This window comes from Canis lupus, chromosome 37, assembly GCF_011100685.1.
Source record: "Canis lupus familiaris isolate Mischka breed German Shepherd chromosome 37, alternate assembly UU_Cfam_GSD_1.0, whole genome shotgun sequence".
NCBI lineage: Eukaryota > Metazoa > Chordata > Mammalia > Carnivora > Canidae > Canis > Canis lupus.
In genome coordinates this window covers 14083850-14093533 of record NC_049258.1, presented here as the reverse complement: position 1 = coordinate 14093533, position 9684 = coordinate 14083850, and the positions used below count along the sequence as shown (strand labels likewise).

Genomic DNA, 9684 nt, shown 5'->3' with positions numbered 1-9684 from the left:
TCTCCCTGCCACTCCCCCCACTTATGCTCGCTAACAAATCTTTAAAACAAAAACCAACCCCAACCCAGTGTCTTTCAATAAGACTACGCTGCCTCTGGAAGAGTAACACACATGGTCTGATCTCCACTTCAGAAAAATTCCTTTGGCAGGAGAGAGCAGAGATTGATATAGTAGCATGGAAGAGTTCTAAAGGATATATAAGCAAATGGGTAGGTACATATTCCAATCAAATTTTATTTACCAAAGCAGGGGCTGAGTCTGTATAGTATAGAGGTGGTTTGGAAGGAAGCACGGTCAGAGGTAGGTCATAGAGAAGGCTGGTGAAGAGGCTGGGTGAGACGCAAGAAGCTGAGCCAAGGCAGCAGTCAGGAAGCATGCACCGACGGGGTGGAACTGCTGGCCTTCCAACGTTTCAGATGGGGGTGGGTGGGAGGAAGGCTCAGAGTTGTAAATGGGAAGTCAAGGATAATTTCCAGGTTTCTGGTTTGTAACCGTGAACACGGTGATGCCATTGGCCAGGACAGAATTCTGAGAAAACTTCTATGCTTTCAGTTTGAGTGTGTTGAGGCCAAAGGATCTGTGGAAAGTTCAAGGGGTGGGGGGTGGGGGGCAACCGATGGGAAAGTGGAAATGCATGTGCCTGGGAGACAGATCTGAGCTGGAGATTGTGAGCACATCTCTCCAGAGATGGCAGTTGAAATCTTGGCTGTGAGTGAACTTGCAGGACAGTCTAGGGAGGTCGGAGAACAAGCCAGTAAAGAAGCTTGGGAAATGGAGGGATGGTTGCAAGGAGAACCCACTCAGGATCATGTTTCCTTAGGCGACGTAAGAGTGTTGCCCGCGTGAGAGAGGAGGAGTCAGCAGAGGAGGAAGCTGTGATGAGACGTCCAAATCCCCCTTAAGAATGAAGGACAGTTTCGGGCCCCTGGGTGGCTCCGTTAAGCATCTGACTCTTCATTTCAGCTCAGGTCATGATCTCAGTGTTGTGGGATTGAGCCCTGCGTCAGGCTCCATGTTTAGGGGGGAGTCTGCTTGGGGTTCTTTACTACTCCTCTTGTCAAATAAGTAAATAAATACACCTTAAAAAAATAAATAAGGACAAGTTTCCCAACCACAGTGAAGACCTCTCAAAGATTGTCCCCAGCTGTCAGCCCCCCTTGGGGATTGCCTCACCTGAAGAGGACTGCCCGGTCCTGGCTCTCACCTCCTTGCGGGGGTAGCCAATACCCACTGACTGAGACAGTGGTGGCAATGGTCCAGCTCCTTGGTCCCGAGTTGGGACAAGTCTGGAGGGTCACGATTGCTCCAGGTTTCCCTGTGGAGGTGGCTGAGGCCTAAGCTGGGAGCACATCACGGCTCAGCTTCTCCCTCTTCCCGGCCCTGCTTTCTTGCTCTGCCTTCTGTGGGTATCGACCCCCAAGTCCTCTCTCAAATAAACAGTCTGCTTGCTCGTCTCCATCTTGCGTGTTTTTTGGGGAGCCCAGTATGCGACAGGCTTTTTCATTATGTCCTCTGCCACGTGACTTTGCTGTTCAAGGGTCATCAGGACCAGACTAACCTGTTCATTCATCAAATCCTGAAACAAACAGAGTGAAAACCAACACCTTGGTGTCTTACTGACTGAATAAAGCTTTATTTTAATGCAAAATAAAACAAGAAAAATTTATATATTCATATATAACAACATCCAAAATGTTTTCTGTGGTACAAATGGGATCATCCTAAAAAGTCTGTAAAGAATTCATTCTCCACCCCCATATGCCAAAATAGGATCTCACATAATTTATCTTCAGAACTTATGAACAGACTTGGTGTCATAAAAGCACAGGAAAACACTAGGAGAAGTGACTGTATAAACAGTAGGGCTTGTTTTTATGTTCCAGTAGTAAACAGCGCGGCTGTCAGCACAGAGGGAAGAGCACACTCTCTCAGAGCTGAGTCAGGAGCCAGTCTTTGGGGTTAGTTCACTCGGCACTCCAGGCTGGGGAGTTAAGCCCATCTTTAAAAGTCAGGCGCTGTGTGATTCTATTACTATTTAAGGACATGAGGGAGAAGAGAGTTTCCCTTAGAAGTAGTAGCTGCATATGAGATTCTAGGCTTATTTTAGATATCTACCTTTTATTCTCTTTTTTTTTTTTTTTTTTTTCCAGAGAGGTGACTTTGTAGGGATACTTTATGGAGACTCCTCTTTCTGGTCTCATTGTGGCATCCTTTCCAACTAAGTCGGTTGAGAACTGGGTGTGCAGAGAAAGACTCCTGTGGCTGTTTCTGGATCCAACTCCCTCCCACCTAATTGCACTAAATCTGGACTTTTTGTTGCTCCTGGACTCAGAAAGCAGTAGGGTGTCTACCCAATTTAGCACCAATTTTGAAGGCGGTTCATTGTGGATTTTCTGAGTTCAATGCCTATGGGAATTTTATAGACACACATTCCTATCCAAACTCTGCAGATCTATCCCCCTGAAAGGCTAAGATGTTTCTCCAAAGAAAGCAGATGCTGGGGTTATAGGTTAGGGGGAACAAATGCTTTTTAAAGGCTGGATCCTTATGTATTTAGACTTTAGGCATGACAACTTCTGAAGTTGTCAGGTGCATTTTTTTCTGAAGACAGCTCAACAAGGTCACAAATCTTTAAAGGGAATAATGAATCATGTTGTAATTTTATCTAGTTGGTGGCACAAATAAAGCTACAACGAAGCCACAAACCTCCTTTATCGAGCAGCAGGCACAGTTGGCTTCATGGGGTGACAGTGGGTCTACCCCACTCTTGACTATAAAATCTTTGCTCCACGCCGTCCCGTGGAGGTCAATGCACGTTGACCTATAAATCTAAGAATAACGAGCTTCATGGTAATTTCATTTTCCAATTTTTGTTTGTTACTCAATTATGACTTAAGAAGATGCTCCTGTCTTTGAGATTGCCTTTCATCCACTGCTTTGATATTGTGGGGAAGCAATTTTCAACCCAGAGTGACACTGCCACAGTCTGATGGCACAAGGGGTTAGTGAGATGCAGCGTTTCTTTCCCTGACAGAGGACTGAATGCTCCTGCACCTCAAAGTTTTCAACGATCTGCTCCCTTTCCTCTCTCTCCTCCTGCAGAAAGGGATAAAACAGAGCTCCTTAAAATAGCTAGTGACTGGAGGCCCAAACATCATTTCGAGGCCTCAGCAACCCAGCAGTCAGATGGGGAGCAGGTGGGTGTGTGTTGGTGGGTTTGCCGCTCACCGTGCCACTCTGTCCCTGAGGGGTTAGGAGTATTCGGAGCAGCCAGCAGACACCTGATTGAGTCTTTCCAGGGCCAAAAACAAACCGGGGGCTATTTCCTGCTACTGGGCACCTACTGATTACAGCCTGGTCTTCTGAATACTCTAAACAACATGTTCTCTTAGATACTGGGAAAGAGCTCTGCGGTGACAAGTGGCGGGTTGGTACACGGGCATTTATAGAGCTTACATTCGAGCTGTTCTTAATTGTGGCTTGGCTTGCAGAGCCTCTGTCACACCACACACGTTAGCTTCTTCGGGGCAGGGTCAAATAGGGCACGTGTTACACTTCAAGCAAGAAAAGGAAACTGCTCTATTTTTGGCCTATGTTAATAGTACCTTTGCATCTCTGGCTGCCCCCTCGGGATTAGCCAGTGTTCTATTGACTGTGTAGACAACACAAAACCATGTTTGGAGCAGCATGTCCTGAGCCCGTAAGCTGGAGGTACGGTGCTCCCAAGGTGGCGACGTGGTGAAAACATGGGCATGCTTCCAACGAGGGCTGTGCCTCCAGTATGCACCAAATCTCAGCTTCTCCTACCGCCTCTGGCTGCCCCTCGTGCAGCCTTGGCCTTGACCCAGAAGGAGACTTCTGGCTCCGCTACGTTCAACAGCCTAGAGAAATCTGGTTAAACTATGAGACCCACTGAAGAGCTGATTTTTAGTGCTCCTAAACACGTTGCACGGCCCTCGCTTTGTCATTTTCTTCCTGGAAGTTCATTTAGTTTGAGGGGAAAATGTCCTTCAGCATGCTGGTGGAGAAGCCCTGCAGCTCACCTGGACGTGACCTCTAGGTGTCCAGGGCTCGAGACCCTCCGTGTCCTCACACGGACTGCAAACGGGGTCGGGTGCCAGCTTGAGAGAAGTGGCAGGTGGCCCAAACCAGCTTGACAGTCTATTTTTAAGATGGCCATCAGTAAACCGTGGTTTAGAAAATGATACCTCTGAAAGTCCAGTAAATGACACTGTTTATGTCTACAACCAGCGGCTGCTTCATTCCTGGAAACAGAACTCTTATTTTAAATTAAAAAACTAAAAAGACTAAATGGGATTGGATATTCCATATATTCAATAATATTATAATTTATTAAACCCTGTCAGTCAGAGGTATTCTAATCTCAGGCAAAATGTGTCTAAATTGAACTTAAGACTTTTTTTTTTGGAGGGAATGGAGAAGGAGTGGCAGAGACTTAAAGTCTCTTGAGCGTCACTGTGAACAATTCACGCTGCTGCTCCTGAGTTTTGCTGCGTCTCAGGCTTTTGTTGTGTCCTCACTTGGGTCAGGTTGGAAGTGTCAGAAGTCCTACTGGAGTAAGTAGAAAATCCCTGCAAAACTCAAAGGGGATGTGATGGGTTTTGGAGGGTGGGGTGTCAGCTTTTCAGAGCCGTTAAGACTTTCTATTCCCAATTGGAGATGCCCTGATTTTTGTTACTGAAATACAGCAGACAGATCATGATCACATTTTATAACTCTTTTCCTTTCCCTTCTGATTTTTTTTCCTTTTTATTTCCTTCCTCATCAAACTTTTCAGGAAGCATTTTTATCTCACATTCTCCATACTGGTAACTCACGTGCCTTCACACACACACACACACATACACACACACACAGTCACTGCCATCTACTACCTCCTGGTTATCACGCCCAATGGCCACATCAGCCCTTCCCTGTCCCCAGGTGCAGATGGCACTATTTGGCACTGATTGTGCAATGAATTGACATCTCCAGGGCATCACTTCCTGTGCGACCTAACCAGTGGGGCCCTCTCTTTCCCAATTACATTTTAGCCCTCAAGTGGGAGCCTTAAAGTAGAGGCTCCAGTTACAGTAATTACAGGCAGGAGATTTGGGGAGGATTATGAAGTTGGATATCTCTGTGTTATCATGCCTGGAACTTGGGGAGGAGGACCACGGGAGTTTTGGCCCTCTCAACCTGGCCCTCAGAATATATTCCTTCTGGAAGCTCTGACTAGTTTTGCACATTCTCCCAGGACACTAATACTGCATTCATATCTGATTTTCTTTTAAATATAAAAAGCAAGGAAATCTAAGATACTCATAACCAAACAAGTGGTACTGGGAGCCTGGGAAATTCTGCAAAGAGAGAAATGCAGTCTTCCTCTGGGTATAAACATTTCAAGGAGATCACAAGTCATGTTTGCTGTTATTTTGTTTTCTCAATGAAAAAAAAAAAAACCCTCCTCATTGAAGACGCCCATATTTGCAGCCACGCTTCAGACTTAACTTTAATAAGGGGGCTGAGGCTGAGCCTCTGAGACTGCCTCCGTGTTGCCCATTCTGTGCGGCTCATGTACGCCAGGGAGGCCCCGTGTGCTATGTCTCCATTGGTATTTGCCTGCTCAACTGCCACTTGCCCTCAACTGAGAGATTCTAAACATATTTCAAATCCCAGGCAGTGCTGTCTTTGTGACTCCTGTCCTTTCTCTCCCACCCTCCTGTCCTCTCCTTTTCCCCTCTGGTCAGCAGTCAAGTGTTGCAACCTCGGTGAGCAAAACCTATCTGTACCATGGAGACTTCTGGACAGGAGGAAGGCCTTAAGAGTCTAGGGAGGGCGAAGGTGATGTCAGATGTCGCCCTTCTGGGCTGGGCTGAGCTCGGTGGTATTCAGCTACACGGCTGCAGTCATGGGGTTCTTCTGCCTGGGATCCTGGGCGCGGTAGGGGTACTGGTCTGGGCTGCCCCCTCGGGGCCCTGGTCTACCCATTTCCTGGTAGGCCACTCTGTGGTGCTGAGGAGGGGAAGGTGGAACATCTTGTCGGAAGGGTCCTTTAGGCTGGGGGGCTGGCGGAGGAGGGTAATACTGAGGATACCGGAGGTCTGCAACCCTCAGATCCGGGGGACGGAGGTAGCTCCCTTTGGGAGGGTGCACGGGATGAGCCCCAGGGTAATATGGAAGCTCCCTTTCCTTGTAGAGCCCTCGAGGTGCTGCCGTCAGATAGTCTATAGGATCGGCTGGTCCTCCCCTGAAAAGAGAAGAACAGACACAGATCAGCAGCTATTAAGCGGGCCGCCCAGCTGAAGACCCCATTGCTCAGCCTCTTGTGTAGTTAGGTGTGGTCATAGACCAGGTCTGGCCCATGGTGCGTGAAGAGGAGTGATGTGCGTCCTTAAAAAGGAGAGGGTGAATTTTCTTCTTCCCCTCTCTGCTTCCTGCTGGCCGTCGGAGTGGCCATTCTACACTATAAGGAGAGAGCCACGTGCTGAGGAAGGTCGAACAACAAGAGGGCAAAGGCCCAAGTCCTGGACACCAGGGAGCCACATGTCAGCAGGACTGCTTACACTCCGATTGGTGCAGGAGAGAGAAATCTATACTTCCACCTGGTTTAAACCACCGTGTGTTGGCCTTTGGTATAGTGGCCAAACTGGTTTTCTAAGCAAGGTAGACTTTGGCTCTCTTAAGGCTGGGGTGACTTGACCCCTCCCCTTCGCTGCCTCACTGAAGCCTGTCACAGACCTGGAGGTAGAAGTGCACAGGTTCTTCAGAGTTACACAGTTCCCATGGACTGTCCTCACTTTTCTGCTCGGTCTGTGGGGTGCTATTTACAATGGGCCATATTCTTGGTCTAACTCCGGCGAGCTTCTTTCACATCCCTATGTGCCCTCCCCTCTCTACAATTCCTGCGAAAAGTCCTAACCCAGGGCTGGGAATTAGCCAGCTAGGACCTCGATCTAAAGCAATTCTATTACAAAGTCAAGAAGCACCACCAGGCCGGTAGCAGACTGCGAAGAGCCGAACCAGCTGTAAGTTGCGTTGTGTAATGAGTAGGCACACGGAAAGGTCCAGGGCAAGAATAAACACTCACAGAAAGTGACCCTGTCTGGATCTCTCTACTCAGACCACAAGCATTCTCTGAACCATTTGCTGAAACAGAAGCAATGCGTCTCTAAACAATGTACAGATGACTGCATCTTATCTAGCCTGGGGTTAAACAGATGAGTTCTGTTTGCGGCTCTTAAAATCCTATAAACCTTCTGTGTGCATATTCACCACTACCATCACTGGATCCTTCCCACTTTCTAGCACTCTCCCTTTTATAATGTTTTAAAGGGGGGGGGAGCAACAATAATAATTAATGAAAAGCTCTTCAATGTCAGAGCACAAATTGGTAGAGCACTTGAAAGAAATGACATAGCTATAAGAATACAGTGTCTGCGGTTAATCAAGCACTGTCAATGAGGGTCAAAATCACCCTGTAATCTGCAGAGCTGGATGTTAAAATAGCTCTGTAAGTTCCCCCAAATCAATGAAGGTTTGACAAGCTCCAAGCTTGGGTGCATGCGGAAAGTAGCATTGTGAACACACATTCATAAGGGTGAACAATAGAACTCGCTCTCTACTTTTTGATGTCTTAATTTGGCTACGTAGAATAATGAAAGATCCTTGAGCTTGGGGTAATTTAGTTAGAGTTTTCAGATAAAAAAATTAAATTGTTTGTGTACAAGTTATTATAGCATCAACTGCTATTATTCAGTGCAGTTTGCTTTGCTCTATTGTAAATTGCCCATGACAAATAGAGCACAAATGCATAATCTGTCACTCCAGCCTTGGGAAATCAAGGATCAGGGTTACATCTTCCCTTTCCTTTAGAATTTTACTTTTGATTTACAAAACTTCCAGCATTCATTGTATCTTTTGTCATAAAATATTTTAAGCCTCCCCTCGCTCCACAACCGCCCCCCCCCCCCCGCTCTCATTTCTATTTCCTTTTGGTTCATGTTAGAGATTTCCGAAACACTTAAAAAAATATCCTAAACCTGTGCTTTCTCTCGAAATCTACTGAAGCCATTTCTCTGCATGAAGTGAAACATGTGGTTTTTCTGCACTCATTTTAAGCCCTTGGGATAAATCACTGACATTTGCAACACACAAACATTATCTGCCTTAAAATGAACACACAACCAATGCTCCCTCCGGACCCTCTTAGTGGGAATGTTTCCTGTTTAAAATGGAAAGAGAGAAAGGAGGAATTCCAGGCCTTGGACTTTTAGGGTCCTGTTCTCTCCACGGAGATTTCTCTCCTTTTAAACAGAACATTATAAAAGACAGGCACACCTTGTTTTTTTTTATTATTTTTTTTTAATTTTTGAAGAGACAACCCAGATCAAGTGGTGACGGCAGATGCCACCCTGAATGTTGCTGTGACAGCACAGGCTGCGCCCACACGGTGGGGGGCAGTCGTTATCTCTTCTCCCACACCTCACCCCTGCGACTCATCCACCTCTCACACCTGGGGGGCAGCCGGTCTCCCCGGGCAGGTGGGGAGAGTCTTGTGGTCCCGTGTCCCTTCCTCTGATGGGAGGTTTTACAGCTGGGAGTTTGCTTACATGGGGCAGAAACCAAGTGAGGTAGCTGTTCTTTGTCAAGAAATGAAATCATGGAAACTGTCTTTTCCCGGAGAACTCATCAAAACAGTTATTGTTTTTAATTTTTCATAGAGAAGAAAAACAATGAGCTGGCCTATAAAAACAATGTTTAAGGTTCAAAGAGTGCTGGAAAAATTTTCTTTCTTTGATGGGGGGGGCTGCTATTGTTTATAATAACTTTTTCCTCAAAATCAAGCCTTTCCTACAGACTTTTGCCAGAGCAACTTCGAAGGGCTTGTGAATATTGTGTGTGTGTGTATATATGCACACAGACACACTGACATGCACACACACAAAAGGAAGATTTTTAAACAGGGGGGAAAAATGCAGCCCTCCTCATTAACCTGATAAAGAAAGAATAAGGAGCTGAAATTTTAGCTTTGTTGACTTTGAGTTCCCCTTTCGTAGTTTCTTTATTTGGGTGAAATTTAGTGTCTGTAGGAAAGCACAGAAACCAACTGATTCTGGGGCCTAACAAGTGCTTATCACAGCGACTGATGTGACATGTTACCGGCCAACCCTGAGAAACCTAGAGGCAGCCTCCTCCAGAGGCTATGAGGAAAACAGGACTCAAACAGCAACTGTATTAATACTTCGAGACCCGTCATTATGCAGGTGACCTCAGGAGTTTTATTTTATTATTTTTCTTAGAAAACTTTCAATTGAAAATCTCATTCAGGAACTGTATTTACCTAAGGAAGAAGGAACGAGTCTATATTTGCTTTCTTTATGATATTACTCTTTGAGGAAGCTATCATGAAAATATCTATTAAATTTGGGGTTATTTTTCTTTTTCACTGTTTGCTTTTTTCCTATTTTATTCTTGATTAGGCTCGTTTCTGGAAGCCAAAAGGTTTCAGCTTTTGTTTGGAAAACTCATAGGAACTATCTCAGTTATAAAGTTTCCAATCACATAGATGCAGATGCATGCAATAATGAATGCTTACCTGTAAGCCTAAACATGACAAGACTGCATGGTGCTGATATGTGAAGAAACAATAACAATCACTTTCTTTACATGAGATGTTCCTCT

General features: G+C 45.8%; 1 protein-coding gene across 3 annotated transcripts in view; it reads right to left on the bottom strand.

The window, feature by feature from the left end:
* Positions 1 to 1609: 1609 nt before the first annotated feature.
* Positions 1610 to 9684, bottom strand: part of PARD3B (par-3 family cell polarity regulator beta) — a 980882-nt gene continuing 972807 nt past the window's right edge. For 2 of the 3 annotated variants that reach the window (XM_038585495.1, XM_038585493.1), the window contains one exon: positions 1610 to 6250. In XM_038585495.1, the coding sequence (XP_038441423.1) occupies positions 5896 to 6250 (355 nt within the window). In that variant the 3' untranslated portion in view covers positions 1610 to 5895. The remainder of the gene's footprint in view (positions 6251 to 9684) is intronic. The other variant, XM_038585494.1, reaches the window with a different exon arrangement.